The sequence below is a fragment of the Dermacentor albipictus genome, chromosome 9, assembly GCF_038994185.2.
Source record: "Dermacentor albipictus isolate Rhodes 1998 colony chromosome 9, USDA_Dalb.pri_finalv2, whole genome shotgun sequence".
Classification (NCBI taxonomy): domain Eukaryota; kingdom Metazoa; phylum Arthropoda; class Arachnida; order Ixodida; family Ixodidae; genus Dermacentor; species Dermacentor albipictus.
Window position 1 is genome coordinate 53,148,526 of NC_091829.1, and position 19,602 is coordinate 53,168,127.

The following is a 19,602-nucleotide window of genomic DNA, read 5'->3' on the forward strand; positions in this document are numbered from 1 at the left end:
TAGCAATACAACCCTACAGGATGAGCAAATTTCTGTATCCTCGAAAAAGGCCGCCCATATCGAAATACGCCGGTAACGCTTACGGGCAGTTGCACCCAAGGTCCGCGAACTTGGCCACACAGATTCATTCCATTCCTTAATGTGCCAGTCACTACTTTTGCAGCTTGCCACTGCATACGCCTTCAATCCACACGATTCAATCCAGCATGATGGGAGCGCAGCGCGTTAGCGGCAACTCAGCTGCATTTCCGACAGCTGGTGACACAGGAGCGATGTGGAAGCGGAGTCGTATGCACACGTTGTCGCTTAGGCGACGTGCGGCGCTGCATGAAGCGCCATCTCGTTTCTCTATAACAAACTGCTCCACGAAAAGAGTCAATACGTTGAAAAAAAAATGAAAAATTGAAATTGAAGTTTATTCAAAATGGAAATTACACAGGAAAAGTTGTACAGGACATCTGTATCCCTAGCTCAAGGCTAGTTGGGATCCATGCTAGTTAATAATTCACAATCTTAACATCAATACGAAGAAGTATAAGTAAGTCATATATACATAAACATTAAATTAAAACATAAGGCAGGGTACGTGTATTAGCTGCGAAAAACCGACAGAAAGGAATTTGTATTTAGTAAATTATACACTGCAAGTGAAAAGGGTAAACATGTGTACACAATCCAGATGAAAACTATGCAGATTATAGTAATGAGTGATAATGGGTTTTCACTGATAGTGAAAAACATTTTGCTTGTTTTACTTCTGTTGGTAAGCTGTTCCATAGGAGTGCTCCAGTGTTGCTTAACCTTCGCCTTCCATATACATTATGCATTTTTGGCAAGAGAAAACTTCCCCGAAGTGCGCTGCGTGTATTGCAACCTAACCACTGCGCTCGTTCGCAAATTCGGTGGACGATTTTCCCTTAAACCCCGAAGTTTCTTTTACACGGCCACTCACGCTTAAGTCGCGCTAATCCCTATTTGTCATTATCAGTTATTATGCTTGAAATGGCCCTTGTGCGGCAAGTGTGTGGGGGGGGGGGGGATTGTGGGAAGTGTGCATTCATCAGTACCGCAAGTTTTGAGTAGTATGATACATTTGAAAACAAGTTGTGGCACGGAAAAAAAAGAACAGTACGAAATAAATGCACGCGTAGCCAAACAGCACAATAAATAAAATAGGTATCAGGTGTTAGTACACTGCGTAGTTCTTTAGCGAGTCTTAAGCTTATTTTTTCTTTTGACCAGGAAAACGTGACGGCTCCTGAAATGTGGCGATGGAGACAACCAACTGAAACGTTTGCCTTGCAAAACAAAAAAATAAATATTAATACCTAAAAAAAATTATAATCTCAAAGTAAGTAAACTCGCTGTTTTTGAGAGTTGCGAAAGGGTGAGTTCGATTTTTTTTCAGCATGTCTTCTTACTGTTACATGACGAGAATCGGACTAGTACAGCTAAGCTATTACTCACTGCTTAGTGTTGTCCACAAGCTCGCATGTGTAAACACCTATGGCTCCCAGTGGCAACTCCATATTCCATAGACAACACCTTCTTCCCTGTAACAAACCGGTTAGACATCTTTAAAAAAAATGTTCGTTTGCGTCTTTCGTACTGTCATTGTATAAGCTTCTAAGAGTTACGTGAAATGTCGAAACTTGTCTTCCTCTTTTTATTGAGGTCATTGTTTCTTGTGCAAATTTTGCTTGTAGTATGTACAAATGACGCATAAATTACTAGTTAACTTTAAAAAATCGATAGTAACACAGCATCCATCCAAACGTTCCAAGATTTACGACCTGATAGTAGGCTATAGGCGATCTTTTTCTTAAACGGGGAGCGCTTCGCTTAGACGGCTCTAGAAATCACGGCACCTTCCAAGATGCGTCATCCGCTGGGCAGCATATATATATATATATATATATATATATATATATATATATATATATATATATATATATATATATATATATATATATATATATATATATATATGATGTGCTATCTACTAAGGGTACACAGCTCTGTACCTCTCTCGTCTGCTCGCTGTGCCTGTTGTTTTGCATGCAGCCGCCAAAAATTAGAAGGCGACGCACCATCTATAATAGCTCGGGTAGAAACTCTCGTCCTGTGTCGTTGAGGCCCTTCGGGACTCAACTAGCATGCAGACGCCCACGCACAATGCATCAGGTGCACGTTAAGGAACCCCAGGTGCTCAAGTGTAGCCGGAGACGCCCCCCCCCCCCCCCCCCCCCCGCACTCGCTACGACTTGCTTCGTAATCATATCGTCGTTTTGGCTAGTAAAACTCCTGAAGAACTTTTTTTTTCTAGCATAGTGCAGCGACGTTTATTCTCGCTTTTCGGTCCTGCACGCACCGGCGTCTCTTGGGGTGTCCGGTACCCTGCTTAGATACCGTACGGTTCGATTCGCGTTTGATCTGTTTCACTTGCAACGGTTTGATCTGTTTCACTTGCAACGGTTCCACTTGAACTTGCAGTGGTTATACTGTTGTGTTTCTTCAAAAGCAAAGCTTCAAGGTTACACTGCTTGGACGCAGGGACCGCATTATCGATCCCTCTTGAACTTCATTAGGTCGGCAAATCTTTTTTCATTCATTTATTCATCATTATTCACCCCTATCCCATACCCTTGTGGGCCCTGAGGCATTTACACTCGCATTAAAAAAGAAAAGCTTAAAGGGGCGCGCAATGTAGAAGCTCAGATGTGGTCGCCATCGTCCGACAGAAAATGTACACGACGACACCGTGGTACAGACACCCGTCTTTGTGGCTCCCTGGCTATGGCGTTAAGCTGCTTAACTCGAGGACGTGGGTTTGATGCGGGCCATGATGGCCGCATTTTGAGGGGAGTGAAATAGGAAAACAGGCGGTCGTGAACCTAGATTTCAGTGGACTTAAAAAGAACCTCAAATGCCCCCCCCCCCCACCTTGAAAAAAAAAATCTGTAGTCTCCCACGACGGCGTGCCTCAACATCACGTTCTTTTTGCACGTAAAGCTCCAGAAATTGTTTTTTTTAGTTTTGTTCTGCTCGTTTCTATTTTTTCTTTTTTACCTCGCTTGGAACGCGAGTACTCAAGCTGCGTGCGCGCTTCTGGCAGTCGTACCCAACAAGTCTCGTACCCAACAGGTATCGTACCCAACTGGTCTCGTATCCGGTATGTCTCGTACCCAGCATGTCTCGTACCCAGCAGAACTCCTACCCCGCACGTCTCGCACCCAGCTCCTACCGCTGGGTGAAGATGGCGCGGCCCGCAGCCGACCGCACCACTACATATCGACGAGTGTGAATCACATCGTACGAGAAAATTTGAAAAAAAAATATTTCAGTTTACCACAACTGTGTGCTGAACTCGCGAACCGTGAATCATGCTGCCCAAGTAAGTTATTAAAGCTGGTACGCCGGTGCTACAGACCTCATCTGTAACTCGTTTCTTCATTTTTTTATTCTCCCTCCCCTTGGTAAAACAATCACTGCTAGCAGGGTTCACATCTCACACGCGTCGGCACACGCGAATCGGTCGTTATGCGTAATTCCAAGCTGACCTTTGGACGGTAATTTCGACTGTATCCTAATAATGAGAGCGAGAGAGAGAAAGAGAGACGAAGAGGAAAGGTAGGGAGGTTAGCCAAGGACGTGCGCGGTTGACTAGGTTACACTGGACGAGGGTAGCCATTTTCTAGAAACCCTAGCAACAATATGCCCTTCCGGGTACACGCAATAAAATCTTAGACATGTTCCCTTAAAAATTAAAAATGTCGCAGTTTCGCCAGACAGGCAAAGCATCGCCTGCTATAGGAAATTGGCAGATAGCTATACGAATTAAAGATAGTAGTTTTAGCGGCAGTATAAACTTAGAAACATTCGCTTGCCAAATGAATTAACAAGCATGGTGTCAGTGCGCACACGTAAACATGAGCACGTCACACTCGATGAGCGCGGACATTCGCTGTCGAAACGCTGATGTGAGCAAACGCGGCAGCAGCAGCGAGCGAAGTCACCCTCATGCGGTCGGCCGCTTCAGGCCAACAGCGGCCAGAACACAACGCGGGCAATCATGCCTCAGCCGTGGGCACTTGATGGGCACTTGATGGAGGAGTCGAAGCCGTGCCTCCCCCTTTCCTTCTGCCTTGGTCGTTAGTTTGATCGTTAGGTGAGCCTTGATCGTTAGTTTCCCTCTCGTGCTTACACTTACGTACACGTACAACATACGACGGGCGGCGGCGGTCTCATCGCCCTTGGACTTTACACGGAACATCACAGCGACGCCGACGGCGATGACGAAAACACCCCTGGAGTGTCCACATAATTGCTATCGCGATAAATGTAAATGTTCTTGGCACTTTGTGCGTAAAAACCAGAATGTGAATGCGACGTAGAAAGCTGGGCGAGTTGGATGATTTAGAGGCAAGCCTTCGCGAGGACTCCAGCTCAATTTTGACCACGCGGGGTTCGTCAATGTGCACCCAATGCATTATGTACGGGCTTTCTTGTTTTCCACCCTCGTCGTAACGTGGCAACCAGCGCCGGAGTTTAACCCGCTACATAGACTTCAGTAGGACATCCCCATAGCCTTTGCGCTATAGAAGATTTCACCCGAGAGGGTAAACGAAACAGTATAAGCATCTAACGCCACACTGTTATGACGAGCACTACACTTTCCTAAAAACTGCGAAGCAAAGCAAATCGTTTGTTAGTCCTACAAAAAAACAAACCAGAACTGTGGACATACAGAATAGACGTTATATTTTCGTCTCAGCGTAGCCTACGTGTCATGTTGTTTTTCATTTGTGTTTGCATTAGTCAGTGTGCCATTTATTATAATATCATTATACATGTATATATGTGCGCCCTTACCATGTGAGTAGTGTATGCGTCACAGAGCCACTGTCAGGCAGAGATTGCCTACCTTGTAGCCCTGTCACCAAAACCAAGCGGCGTCTGAAACAGTGTTGGAAATAAATAAATAAAAAAAATTATCTGCATCGGAATGTTTCTGTGTAGACGGTGTGCTGAAATGTTTAATCGTAATGTAATTCTTGCGTGGCATGACAGCCTGACTCTTATTCAGGATGTCTTTCGTGATTTCATCTCAGCCGCCTTTTTTTACACCGGTATTTCTTTCGGTCGCTTGTACCATTTGCCAATATTGGGCAAGGTGTTGGTTTATGACACAATGACAACTTACGCAAAAACTTACCCAGGCATCATCCGGCCGCGAAGCAGTCTCGCTAGTGATGCTCATCCCAAGAAGCACTTGACCCACGACTTTGATGTGGAAATCCCATGTGTATTCTGGGAAATTAGAAAGTTAGGATTGGCGTTGGAGAGCCATCTCAAGGGGATCAGATTGCTCGCGGCAAGCATGTTTTATGGTAAGCATCAGCCTGTAATCGAGTAAGGTGTTAGCAAATAAATATATATATCTTCGCAAAAACCCCATTTGATTACAGGCTGTGGCCTAGCTACAACAAGCTTGCCGGGAGCATTCTGATTCTCTTGTCAATAATAACATCGACATACGAATCAGCGTTAAGTATGCTCTTGGCGGATTCGCGCTGTGGCTTTGGCACTGTCGCCAGAGTGCCATCACGGTATGGACTGGTGCTTGCGACTAACCATCAAACCGGCCATCCGGTTTAACCGGAGGGAAGTGAATCCAGTCTCGAAATCTTGTTATCCTGTTGTCCGACTTTGAAGCAACAGATACTTATGATATACGGTTTAAATACCTAGTCAGCCGGATGTTCCAATGTTCGGATACAGCAATTCCCAAAGAAACATTTAAAAAGAAAGAAAGGTAAGCAGGCTAACAAGAGCAGATATCAGATTCGCACGAGTGGTATCAAAAGTAATTGCAAATATATAAGAACAAGAGAGGGGCGGAGAGGCAATTTCGGCACAAATACAGAAGAACAAGTTGTCCAGCTATCTGAATATCGGGACACTATTAAGCGGGAAAAAAAAGGATAGAATAACCGATCACTTCGGTTACGCGGTGTGACAAGTCTATGCATAGAGTGACGGAGTGGTCGTGATAACCGCAACCTTAATCCATCTAATCGTTTGTTTGGGTGCTGGCAAAGCGCGACGGTTTTTGCTTCGGTCTAATTGGCCATACCATGGGTGGCGCACCAGACCATGCGAGTGTCCTGACAAGCATTCAGCGTACCGCTAAACCAGTCTGTCTTAATTTTTTCGCCTTGGGGTAGAGAGTTCCAGCTTTCTTTTTTTGCGCTTCATTTTGTCAAAAAAGGAAGAAAAATGCTGAGCACGAACAGGATCTTTTTATGAAGGTCAACCATTACATATACCGACGATGCGGAAGGTTGAGTTGGAATTTGGCTGTGAACTTTTATTCAAATCCCACAGGCATTGGTCTACATGCTTGGTCGTTGTTTCGATGAACGCTATATATTTAGGGCTCTGAACGATGCCAGGTGAATTTTTTTGTTGCAATACCTGAATATTTCAACTAAGGTGCGGGATGTTGTTTGCAATCATCGCTATCTGATGAACAGTTTAATTTTGAAACGGGTTAACCAGTCAGCATTCGGCAAGAACTGATACCTTGCCAGATTTTTGCTGCATTTTTATGGAAAATTCGGAGGCCTATATGAGGTCATCCGAAATTCAGAGGTTGAGGCCACTGATAAGGGGACTGCGAAATCGTTATCGCTCAACGACGCCGTGCGCCGGCGTTCTCGGTATTGAATGTCAATCAAGGAACAGCCAGCAACGCAACCTGTGTCGGAGTCCCAGATTTTCGCTCTGAAACTACTCATCAGTTATTATGAAATAAAGGTCACCTTTGGTATAAAGCAGTCTAAGGTACAATCGTTTCGCGTGACTTTTTCAGCCAGTTATCCGTTTTATCTCATGTCGCGTTTTCCTCGCTCCACGATTGAGGTCGGCTAAGAGTGTGTGGGGCTAAGGCCCCTTAGAGACGGGGCTCATGTTGGGCTGCAACGATGGAAGCTGGCGACGTGGTCCAGCAACGCCGCTGGCGTGAGAGCTCGAAACTGAATGTGTGACTGGACCATCGCTGATCATTCATCACTAATACCAGCCACCAATCCGACACCTGAAATTGGTGACATCCTAAGGATTAGAAAAAAAACTCTGACTGCAAAAATTCAGTGGACCTGCCCTTCACCTTTGCGAGAGAGTCGAGCCACCTGGAGTCAACTCACAAAATTTAACAAATATAAATTATGAGGTTTAACGTGCCAAAACCACTTTCTGATTATGAAGGCCGCTGTAGTGGAGGACTCTGTAAATTTCGACCACCTGGGGTTCTTTAACGTGCGCCTAAAATCGAAGTGCACGGGTGTTTTTCGCATTTCACCCCCATCGAAATGCGGCCGCCGTCAGCGGGATTCGATCCCGCGACCTCGTACTCAGTAGCCCAACACCACAGCCACTGAGCAACCACGGCGGGTAGTCCACTCACAGCTTAGCGACACCGGTCTGGGGTGCTTTAACGTAAAGCTTTTCCCGACTTTTCTATTCCATTTCGGCAATCAGCCCTGAGCGATTGGCAAAAAAAAATCTTTTGGGCCACACCAATTTTGCCTGTCTACCATAAGACGTCGTGAAACCGTCATAAATTCCCAAGTGATATGATGTGCAGTCATTGTATGTAATTAGACTGAACAAAGCGAAAATAATTATCACTGATTCGTCGCTTTTTCGTCATTGGCTCTCTGTTGTTAGGGATGCGGCTATGAGCCATGGTACGAGCTGATGTGTCTCGCATGTGCTCCTTTATTTTTCGCCAAAAGGCCCGGTAATTCACCCCAGCTGATTCAAGTTCTCACACAACGGCATCCGTGAAGTTACAAGGACCATGTCGATACAAAAATTTGAGCTGGGAAACCATTTTTCTCCGATTTAGGAGGATTTTTTCAACGAGCACTGTGTCGCTGCGAGCTAAGCCTAAAGAAAGCAGGGCCTAGCGGCCGTGCTTAGGCGTGCTCCGGCGTGGCCATCAACCATGCGGGGGACCTAGACGCCAAGTGCTTCAAGAAAATGGCGTCCGCTATGCTTGTGGAACTGGAGGGTGAAGAAATAATACAGGAGGAAGTTTCCAAGAAGATTGGCTGGCGCGTCGCCGGGGAGAGGAAGACCCAGGAGCGAGAGAGCAAGCAAGTCCAACGCCGGTCGACGGGGGGCCGGCGACTGCCGGGCAGCGGGGATGCCTGTGTTGGAGAGGCAAGATATCAAAATTGTCATGCGTCCGAGCGGAGGTCTGAACCTTGGGGAAGTATCTAGATTCGAGATCACCTGAGCTATCGTCGCAGCTGCGAACGTGAGTGGCAAAGAGGTGATGCAAGATGTTGTCTGCCCGAGCAAACAGCAAAACATAGTCGTTATCAGTACGCCTTAACGAGAGAACGCAGACCGCAACTCGGGAGTAAGAAGCCTCGCTATCAACGGCATGGCACACGATGTCCGCGCCTTCGAGACCGCCCCCCGCGGCATCATTAAGGGCGTCATCAGGAGTGTCCCGATGACGGACACTATTCAAGAAATCAACGACTACATCGTTCAAGGGTATGATCCCACTGCTAGGCAAGCCAACCGCATCGGCAAGGCGACAACAGCGCTCATCGCATGCGACGGCGTCAAGGTCGCGACTACATCACGTACGGCAACCTGCTGGTCGAGTGTTTGCTGTATCGCAAGCAGATCGATATGTACTACCGGTGTGGTCGCCTCGGTCACCGGATGGACGTTTGTCCTAACCCCGAAGACAAGATATGTCGTGGTTGCGGCATGAAGAATCCCGAAGAAAGCCACGTTTGCAGTAACCCCAAGTGCAGCCTCTGTGGGGGCAACCACCTCACCGCGGACAAGAAGTGTACAACGAGATTAAAGACGCCATACGTCGTTCGTAAACGGCGTTGGGAACGTCAGCAACGAGAACAGGTGCAGCAGCAGCGGAGGGGGCCAGCGTGGCAGCAGACAGCGTGGCAGCCGCCGGGTGGGCGTCGCAGCCGCTCCCAGACAAGGCGAGCGAGAAACACGAGCGATACCAGGTCACCGTCCGCAGCATGCAAAAAATAAGCCTCTCACCGTTTCCAAGGTGAAGCCATCACAACTTAATCTACGGGTCAGGCTGCGAGAAGTTGGTTTCCGGCGCAAATCTACCGCTCAAGAAGTAGAAAATGACGAAGACTAAAGGAAAGCAGAAAGAGACAGCGACGTTATTGCGATGGAACTGTAGCAGTAGTAGAAACAGATAGGGGAGTTATAACTATACGTTGAATAATTGGGTAATAAACCGGATATCATAACCGGATATCGCTTACCAGAGACAAGAGACCAATGGCCGGGCCAAGCTCGCGGGATCCAGCCCCGCCCTTCCGATTCAGCTCGCACTGACGGACAGGGGCCAGGAGCTGCTGGAAACATATGGGTCCCGTAACTAGGGAACCACCCCGTCTGGTGCCTGCGTGCACCACCGATTTATTTCGGGCCCAGTGAATGTTGCTTCATCATCATCATCGCGGGATACATTATGTATACGGACCCTAGCGAAAAGGGTACTGCGGTCTTCGTCCGCAGCAACATGGTGGCCCCACAGCACGTGACCGCTCATTGAGGCTGCGAACATACGCTAATCGAAATTCACAGCAGAACAGTGGGAGGTGATGAAACATTTTCTTTCTAAATGCTTATTGCCGACCGTCCAGCAGGGTCATTGACTTTGAAGGCACCATATTGAACTGCATTTTAAGAAGAGAGAACACGACCGATTTTACTGCTCGGAGATTTCAACGCCGCCCACACGATGTGGGTTTACAAATACTCGTCCAAAAGAGGAAACCGATTGGTAAAAGCTATAAAGGATCACGACATAGAGGTGGTTAATGAACCGGGCGTACCGATCAGGACAGGTACTAGCACGGTCAGAGACACAACTCCTGATCTACGCTAGTTCGGGGGAATATCGACTTAATTGGCGTAACATGGGGGGAAATCTTAGCTCGGGTCACGATAAAATTTTAGTAACCCTCGGGGGCACTCACATCTAGGCGAAACTGGGTCAAGCCAACATTACAGACTAGGACCGGTCACGTAGAACCACAGACAGTAAAGGCGAGGACGAGCACCAAGACACCAATACGTATGAGGCGTGGGCCAAAAAGCAACGCGAATTTCTAAAGAAATTTACGCAGAAGATTACTACGACCACGCAAATTGCCTTTGTAGACAGCAGCAAGGCACACAAGGCGCACGGCGGCAAGGCACAGGTGGAAGAGGCAAAGACATAACATGAAGCTTCGCAGACGTACACACGCGCTCAATAGCCAGGTGACCAAGTATGCGGACGAACTATGCAGGGAAAATTGGATGAAGATGTGTGACGAACTGCAAGGCACACTGTCTATGAAGAAGACTTGAAAGCTGTTGCGGTACCTCATAGATTTGTTAAAAAGCAAGAGCGCACGCGTTCGAGACCTTCGTGACCTCATTCGTGAACTCAAAAGTAAATACCTAAAAGACCGAGAAGAGCGGTAACCCCACTCACGAGTATGAAGGGAATAGCAATGTCGGGATAGACGAAGCCTTCACTTAACTGGAGCTGGTTGCGGCCATCGATGAAAGTAATCAAGGCAGTTCACCGGGAATTGACGGCGTTGCATGCAAGATGCAAAAAATATGAGCGACAAAAGCAGAGCTGAACTGCTAAACCTCGCCAACGCGTCCTGCGAGAAGGTTTAAAGAAGCGGAGGTGCATTTCATTCCCAAGCCGGGGAAACCACTCCGCGTCGATAATCAGCGCCCCATCTCCCGTTCGTCGATTGTGGGGAAAGTGGTTGAGCGTATCGTTTTCAAGATGCTACAGCGACATTTGGACGTCACTGATGAGATGCCACGGACTATGTACGGATTCCGGAGGCACCTGAGAACGCAAGACGTCTTGGGGCAACTTCACGAGCTGGTCATCAAGCAAGCGAAGACTCCTACGCGAAGAGCTATCCTGGCGCTCGATCTCAAGGGGGCCTTCCATAACGTCACACACGAAAGTATTCTCCGTAACCTGCACCAAATGGGGTGCGGAAAGCGAATATTGAGATATATGCAGGATTTCTTAAGCAATAGAACGTCAACGATCAAAATGGGAGAGAAGTGGAACCCGACAGCCCTGGGAGAGAGGCATCCCGCAAGGATCGGTTCTTCCACCGTTTCTCTTCAACCTGGCACTCCTCCTTCTCCCCGCTTTGCTTTAAAACATGGAGATCATAGATAACGCTGTCCGTGCAGACGATATCACTGTGTGGATGTCGAGGGTAGGGTTTGAGAGTTGCATGGAGGAGACCCTTCAGAGAGCACCCGCCGTGGTTGCTCAGTGGCTATGGTATTAGGCTGCTGAGCAGGATGTTGCGGGATCGAATCCCGGCCATGGCGGCCGCATTTCGATGGGGGCGAAATGCGAAAACACCCGTGTACATAGGTTTAGGTGCATGTTAAAGAACCCCATGTGGTCGAAATTTCAGGAGTCCTCCACTACGGCGTGCCTCATAATCAGAAAGTGGTTTTGGCACGTAAAACCCCATAATTTAATTTTTAACCCTCCAGAGAGTGGCAAAGACCGTGCACGAGTTCGCTAAATCGTGCGGCCTCAGTTGCTCGCCAGTGAGTCAGAGGTACTCGTTATCAAGCCAAGAAGAAAGAGAGGAGATAAAGAGAACGTCCGCATCACCATCGATGGGACCGCCATAATCCCCACAACGCAAGCACGTATCCTCAGTGTCATCTTCCAGAACAATGGCAAGGCGGGGTCGTCGATCGACAAAATTAAGGTTTCAACGGAACAAATTTTGAACATGATCAGAAGAGGCACAAACAGACAAACGGGATTGAAGGAGGACTATGCACTGACGCTCGTCCAGGCCTTCGTGACATCGCGCATCGTTTACGCAGCGCCGTACCTCAAGTTACTCAACACAGGCAGCGACCAGTTGAACGTCATTATACGAAAGGCAACCAAGTTGGCGCTGGGCATGCCGAAGCATTCTTCGACCGACAAGCTTCTCGGCATGGCCAAGCACAACGTCGTGGAATAGTTAATAGAAGCTCATCTGTCTAATCAAAGAGTTCGCCTCAGTCAGACGTCGGCGGGACATCGCGTTCTTGCAAGTTGGGCTGGCAAGAGGCTGAGCGGGAGGAAACGGGGCCGTTACCCAGGTTATGGGCGCATAAAATCGACAGTAAGCCACTTCCTCGAAACATGAGGTCGGGTCGTAACGACGGCCGCAGAGCGGCTCGTATAGCGGCCTTGACGGAGGCTTTAGGTCAAATAGTAGAAGAGGAAGAGGGGTCACTCTCTTCGCAGACGCTTTGTTACCCAAGTTTTCAACGAAAGCCACACTACTGTTACGACGGGGGATGTGCTCGTAACCTGCGACTCCATCAAGACATCTTTTCCGGAAGTGGCAGAAGAGGCCGCGATAGCGATGGCAATCGCGCAGCCCAAGGTAGGAAGAATTGTTGCTGGCTCACAAAAGGCGTATAACAGCGACAGAAAGAGGTGGGTGCCTCTTGCGGCACTAGATATTTTCAAGAGTAAACGCGACGTACCTGAAAGGAAAGTTGAGTTGATATGGACACCGGCTCGCTCTGGGCTGGAAGGCAACTAACTTGCCCACCAGCTCGCCCGAGAGATGGAACGCCGGGTAGAGGAAAGTGAGCCACAGTCCATAATTAGTTATAGGGACATTACGAACCAGTGCAAGATGAAGAGGCGCCGTTACCCCGATCCTCACAAATCGCTTACCAGAGAAATGCAAGCGATCTACAGGCAGATACAGGCAGCATCCATCCCGCACCCTTACCTTCAAAACAAGATGTAGCCGGAAAGGTACGAGAGGGAATGTAATTTCTGCAAAACTCAGTTAGGCACGCTCCAACACGTCATTGGAGTATGCGATTTCAACAAGGCGATCCCCCCACCTCTTACCCGCCCTACTACCCTACCCCATCCCTCATCCACCCTTACCGAGCGATGGGAGACCTTGCTAACCAGCCCGGCCCTGGAAGACCAGCTCGTCCTGATATCCAGGGACCATGCGGCTAGGGAAGCATATGGGTCCCGTGAAGAGGGAACCACTTCCATCGACGGCGCCTAAGATTACGTTGAGCTCGGCTCAATAAAATTGTTTCTCTTTCTCTCTCTTTCTCTCCTCCCCTCTGCTGTTGGTACGAAGTTGTCGGGCATCGCCCACTTCGCCTGACTGCCACGCAAAATCGAAAAAACCGCGAAATCTCACAGCATTCAAGTGACGTTTGCGCATTAAAGATGCAATAATATGCTGAACAAAGCTGAATTTTCTTCTGAATGGCGGGGGACCGCCCCCTTCAAAAAGAAATAGAAGACGACTGCGAGCCAATCGCTCAGGCACTGGCTACTCACAGCTGCTGGAGAGCATGGATTTATTTGTGTAATAAAACTGTATTCATGTGTGTATTCTAGTCTTCCGGTATGGTAATGCTGCAGGCTCTTTGGGGCGACTTTCGGCCCTGATCACACACGCATGTTTCCTTCGTTCCAAAGGCAGCTAGCTGATTGAAAGGTTCCCCGATCGCGTCAAGCGCCTCCTTCTTGCCCTCTTTTGTGGTGGCAGCTCCGTGCCTTGGGGGCGGTGTGTTAGACTTCACCGTCTCCGGCATTGGCCCGCATTCATCGGAAATTCGCTCGAAGTGCTTTAATAACGCCGTGTTGGTAGCGTGCGACGTTGTACCGCCCGCGCAACCAGCCCTGATTTATGGAGTTTTAACATTTCTTCGCCAGAGTACAGATGTTATTTTAACGTAGACTACATGACCTAGAGATTGGCGCGTAAGAAATGCTAAACACTTTGTCGCAGCTCATGGTAAAATCCGCGTTTCTATCGATAACCCCCGTTGACGGCGTATGCAGAACCTAACGAGCGGCATCTCGTTTAATTGGCGTCGAACAACCGCGGTAGAAGTCATGCCATCGCGGCCGTACGATCATCTTCACCGTCGTCATCTTTATTCTGAGGTTACATGCGCCCAAGCTCCCGTCGCACACCCACAGACATTGCGTGTACTGGTAACTCTATGCAGAACGTGAAAGGATCCTCGGCAGCCGGCTACTACGATATGTTTCGCGTAACATCACTTCTAGCAGTGCGTGAGATCTGCGAGCTTTTTGTCACGATCCATTTTGGTGCAGGTACCCTGGAACATGGTCTGAACGATGACTTACTCACGACGTTTTCTAAGTCGATATCGTAGAAAGGCTTCTCATCCATGAATGCCTGAAAAAGACGAACGATAACGACAAGTACATTATTGCCGAAAATAAAGGTATCAGAGCCTTTAAGCACTTTCAATGCATCTCTTCCGCTTGAAACAGGTATATGAATGAGGTCCCATAACATTTCGTTCCTTCAAGAGTTATCGCAGAAAGCAGCACGGTTCAGTATGGCTAAAAAGCGCTATTGGATCGTTGCCAGCTCCCGGCGGACAAGCCTTACGATGATTCATGCATGGCGTTAGCCTTCCTGTGTAAATATGACAGAACTGGGGACAAATTGCAACCACCCGGAAATATGTCGTGTACAAAAAGCTCGTTATGGGAACGTTTATTTTTCTTTTTTATTATTCTTTTTTTAATTCATGGCCAACCGCATGCAGTCATCTCGACCGGAAGTTGAATGCACGACCATCTTTCAGTTAAATAACGTATTCGATTTCATTTCATTTCATTATACTAAGCAGCAGCACGTTATAGACGCCGAGAAAAAGCGCCTGGGTAAAGATGTTACAACTACATATAATACGAGTGTACCATCGCAAATTACTCCGAAGATTTCAGGATGACTGCACGGGCTCATAATAATTACTGATTACTCTTCTGTCCTTCACGCCTTATAGAGGTCCTCTAGTTGGTCTCCCTGTTCTCCTCGGTAAACGAGCAATGTGAGGCACGACGTATTCCTTTCGTGGAATTAGGAAGACTGTTGTGCTGTAAGGAACGATATGTGTTTCATCTGTGTAGGGTAATTACAGACTGCGTAAGAAGTTCTTTATAAAATTGTTCCACGGTGTCATGCTGCCATTGTCCGCAATGTTTCTAGGAGTCCTGAATAATTCTACAAGGCGTCAAGTTATTTTTCTGTGAAAAAAATTGGGGCATGTTAGGTGTAATGCGTGGTGAAACTGTCACGCTCCTGGCTTAATTTAAAACGTCGCAAATAATTACGGAACCCTCGTGTCTTCCTACTTTGTGCGTTATACCAGGTTTGCTTTTTGTTTTTGCGTTTTGCTCTGTGAACTAAGCACTACCTTGTTTATATTCGCCGAACATAATGGGAACGTTATGGATGTGTAGCCAAAGTTTAAAATGTGGGATCTATGGGCGGCCTTTTCAAGGTATCACGTATTCACGTGCTTCGGAGAGGTATGAGTGTTTTTTTTTTTAATATATTCAGCGCAAACTTTACCCAGCCTCCATGGCATAACTGCAAATGCAACCTAACGTCCAATTCATGGAATGTTGCAGGAACACTATATCATATTTGCGTGCGCAATTCAATGCGGGTGGAGTAAATACAGCTTTTGCGAAAACACTCCTTTCGTAAGTGCTCTAAAGCGTATTTATGGCCATTCTTCAATGTACTTTTCAGTACGCAGAGGGTACAATAAGCTCTATCAATTATATACTCAGATAAAGTAAAAACAATGTTATTTGGTTCACGTATGCAAAGGCCAGAGCGTGAAAGTAAATTTCAGATTTTGTTGTAAATCACAAATATTAAAGCGATCCTACGCGTTGTAATGAAATTTCCCAAGAGGCGCTTAATTTAGCCCACTCACCTTGAATAAAGGCAAATGATTAAGAACGAATATAAGGAACGTGTCGGAACTCTATAAGGAAATTACGTACGAAGTTAAATGCACATGTATCAAATAGTGTCATTGCAAACAAAAATCTTTAATGAAATGCTTCAACATGTTATACGGCCACATTACAGTATATACATTTTTGCGCCAGGCCAAGTCCATATTTGGCAAAACTGAAATCACAAAGTGTGGGTAATGTGTGCACAAACTTGAGTTTGCACATGGTAATTGCGGCCTCAGTAATAAATTCCTCACTCAAGCGCTCCGAAGCGTCTTAGAATTTTAAGAGTGGTGCATAATTTAGCCCGCTGCCGTGGCATCAATACATATGCCAGCCAGATCAGATTTACGAAACAATGTTTAATTCGCGTCGATATATACAGCCTTTGTAAGACATTCGCTTCGCAAGTGATTGTAAGCGTTAATGACCATATTACGCTTTGGTTCTTCATGTCTTCTGGTTAATTCTCTCTTATATTACGCTTTTATTCGGCAGAAATGACAGGCTATTCTTAGGCTTCTTGTGGCCAGAGTTCAATTACTTGGGCATTGAAGTGCTCAAGAGCCTTGTGACTGTGCTTTACGCGTAGTGCCACATTTAGCATGCAGCCTTCTCATAAATACCAGCGCACGCAAACAACAAGCTTAGCAAAAGTCAGAAAGCCACTACGGTAAATCCGTATGAGAAGGTAAATGGGCGCGAATCAAATATAGCCTTTGCAAAATCTTTTCTTAAGCAAAAGTAAGCAAGCAAATGTTGCCTAGAAATAAGTGCTTTGCTCTAAACTTATATGTGGTGGCAAAGGCAACATTTTAACTTTAGTGTTTGCAAAGAGGTTTGCATTGCATTGAATTGCATTGCATTGAACCGTCGTTTCTTTTTTTTTTCTTCAGTCTTTTCATGCATTATACGCGGTTTGTGGTAACTTTTCCCGGTGTCCTCAGTGAACTAGACTAGGGTCCTCAATTATATCAGCTAAAAGGTAAAGTCAGGTTATGGGTGATATCGAGGCAAAATTCAAAGAGGAGGGGGGATGAGCGGGCTGACTGCGACCTTTGCTCTAATTAAGTATACAAAGACCCCTGTGCGTAATGAGTGTTTTACGAGAGGTGCAGAATTCCGCCCGGTTCAATAACAAGTCTATCAGCTCAACGGAGCTCAAATTTGGCGACGATGCGAAGAAGGTGGGGAAGAGGACATAGGAAGGAGAAATTACTGACCAACATTTCTTTGAACTAAAGTATACGTGGATGAATTGCAACCTTTGTAAAAGAAGAAAAAAAAACACAAAGAAACTCCTTGACGAGTTCTCCAAAGTCATATCTGCGTGTAAGGTTTACATATCTTATTACAGCAGTATATTAAAGTGCGATGTTTAGAGAATTCCGATGGCATACATGGAGCACTTTCGGCGTAATATTTTCTGCTCACTTTGGAGCAAGCCTGTTTAGACGGCAGATCTGGAGCAACACACGAGTGTTCCAATGGCATGTTAAGAGCACTCGCGGAAGCGAGATCACTCCGTGTAGCAAGCAAAACAGCACTTCTGGAATCACCGTAGTGGCACGGAACTCTTGGCCAAAGTATTTCCCGGTTCTTCCCAGCGTGCCTCTGGGCCTTCGTTTACGTCATTATCGATGGCTGCCATGGGCGCCGCTCTATCACGCCGTGCGCGGTTGGTCTGGCTGCTTAAGAGCGCGACAGCTCTCGACGTGAAAGTTCAAATTCGATCACTGCAAGGTTGAATTGTACTGCGACTCTTATGCCACCGCTTACCAGTGAGCATTCAAAGTCCTGTTTTGCTTTCCCGCTGTGCGACCAAAAGTAGTCGGTTAGGTTTATGACGTCATTCCCTGCCACTCACTGTGCAGCTACGTGTGATTTTCAAGGAGGCGGTGGTTTTAGGAGAACGACTGTTAAGTACTAGCATAGCATTCTAAGAGGCTATGCTACAAGTTACTCGTCGTGATACAAACACGAGAATGAAACATTGCTCCGCCCAATTGGTGGGACTGGCCGCCCTCATCATTGGTGGTATCAGAAGGCTAACTACTGGCGTCGGTTGTGTTATATCTACCTCCACAAAGGCCGTGGAACCGAACTTTGTTGCAATGCAGCCTACTAGGTTACAACTACTACAAACATAACGTAACTACTGTGGCTGGGGCGTCACAGTGGAGAAAAGCGACCGGGAAGAATAGAACCGGCCCTGGAGTGTGCGGTCTCATCCCACGTGCTTCCTCTGCAAAGTCTCGTCCCCGCCTTGCCAGCAGTGCTTTCTGCTGGAGTGAGGAAGGGTTTCCCTTCGTACAGACGTTCGGGTTCGACAGTGCCCTCTAGCTCCCTACAATAAGAGCACTCGACACTGTGAACGACGGTGTCGTCATCGTATGTGTCCCATTCGCCTCATCTCTCGTCCACCTCTGGGCATATGATTCTCCCTCTCCGTATGCATTTCATTAGGCTTTTAGTAAGTCGTATCTTCAAATATACCTGTACATGTTACCTTCCAGAGCATCTCCTTTACAGACGCTGACAGCCGTATATGCCAAGACACAATGCGCAAATGAGCAATCTTGTAAAAGCTTTTTCTGTATATTACTTTTATGGAAGGAGGAAAGAAAAAAGCAGGCAGGGAGGCTAACCAGAATAACGTCCGGTTGGCTACCCTACACCGGGGAGTGGGAAAGGGGAAAGCAAAGATCACAGGGAGAGGAGGGAAGGAAAGAAGGAAATTGCGGGAAGTTCACTGACAAGTGTGGTTTTACGAAAATTGCCTTAATAGTGACAGGTGGTCGCACAAACCCATCGTTCTTAAGAAACACAAAAGCCCCTTCACCGCTTTATGGGCCGACGGGCGATGGGGGCGGTGTTCCAGCAGCACCTGCACAGAAAGCGGCCGATTGTGCAGTTTTTGGAAAGCTTTGGCAAGTTCTTGTCTCTCTACGGCATATCTTGGACAGTGGCACAGCAGGTGGTCGATGTTTTCTTCGGTGCCACAGACCTCGCATGCTGCACTGTCAGTCACTCCAAATAATGTAGAGTATGCCTTTGTGAAGGCCACTCCTAACCAAAGGCGACAGAGAAGCGTAGCTTCACGTCGAGGAAGTCCGGGTGCAGGTCGGAGCTGCAGGGAGGGGTTTAGTCGATGTAGTGGTGGCAGTCGTAAGTTTTGCGAGTTCCACTCGGTCACTGTGAGGCTACGTGCCAGGTGTCGAAGCTGCCTTGTAGCGTCCGTCCTTGAGAGCGGAATCGGAACGCTGTACTCTTCTTGATGAGCTGTGCGAGCGGCGTTATCGGCGGAATCATTGCCACTGATTCCACAGTGGCCAGGTACCCACTGAAAAGCGACTTCGTGGCCTTTTTGTTGGACGTCATGGTGAAGTTTCACGACTTCGTAGGTCAGTTGGTCATGACATCCGTGTCGGAGAACTGACTGCGTGCACTGTAATGCCGTTTTTGAATCACAGAACACAGCCCATTTTCTGGGTCTTTCCGAATCAATGAATTCCAGTGCTCGACGCAGGGCCGTTAGTTCTGCCGCCGTTGAGGTCGTGACATGGGATGTCTTGAACCGCAGTGTCATTCCTCACGTTGGTATAACCACGGCACCACCAGAACTGCACGACGTAGTCGATCCGTCGGTATAGATGCGCACGTGGTTGCTGTACTTTTCATGCAGAAGAAGTAAGCTCAGCTGTTTT

General features: G+C 47.3%; 1 protein-coding gene across 3 annotated transcripts in view; it reads right to left on the reverse strand.

Moving 5' to 3' along the window:
- LOC139049873 (uncharacterized) overlaps window positions 1-19,602 on the reverse strand; it is a 66,956-nt gene that overhangs the window by 16,609 nt on the left and 30,745 nt on the right. For all 3 annotated transcript variants that reach the window (XM_070525717.1, XM_070525716.1, XM_070525715.1), the window contains exons 4-6: window positions 14,258-14,309; window positions 5,216-5,310; window positions 1,468-1,553 (exon numbers count right to left, since the gene is read on the reverse strand). In XM_070525717.1, coding sequence (XP_070381818.1) covers window positions 1,468-1,553; window positions 5,216-5,310; window positions 14,258-14,309 — 233 coding nt within the window. The remainder of the gene's footprint in view (window positions 1-1,467; window positions 1,554-5,215; window positions 5,311-14,257; window positions 14,310-19,602) is intronic.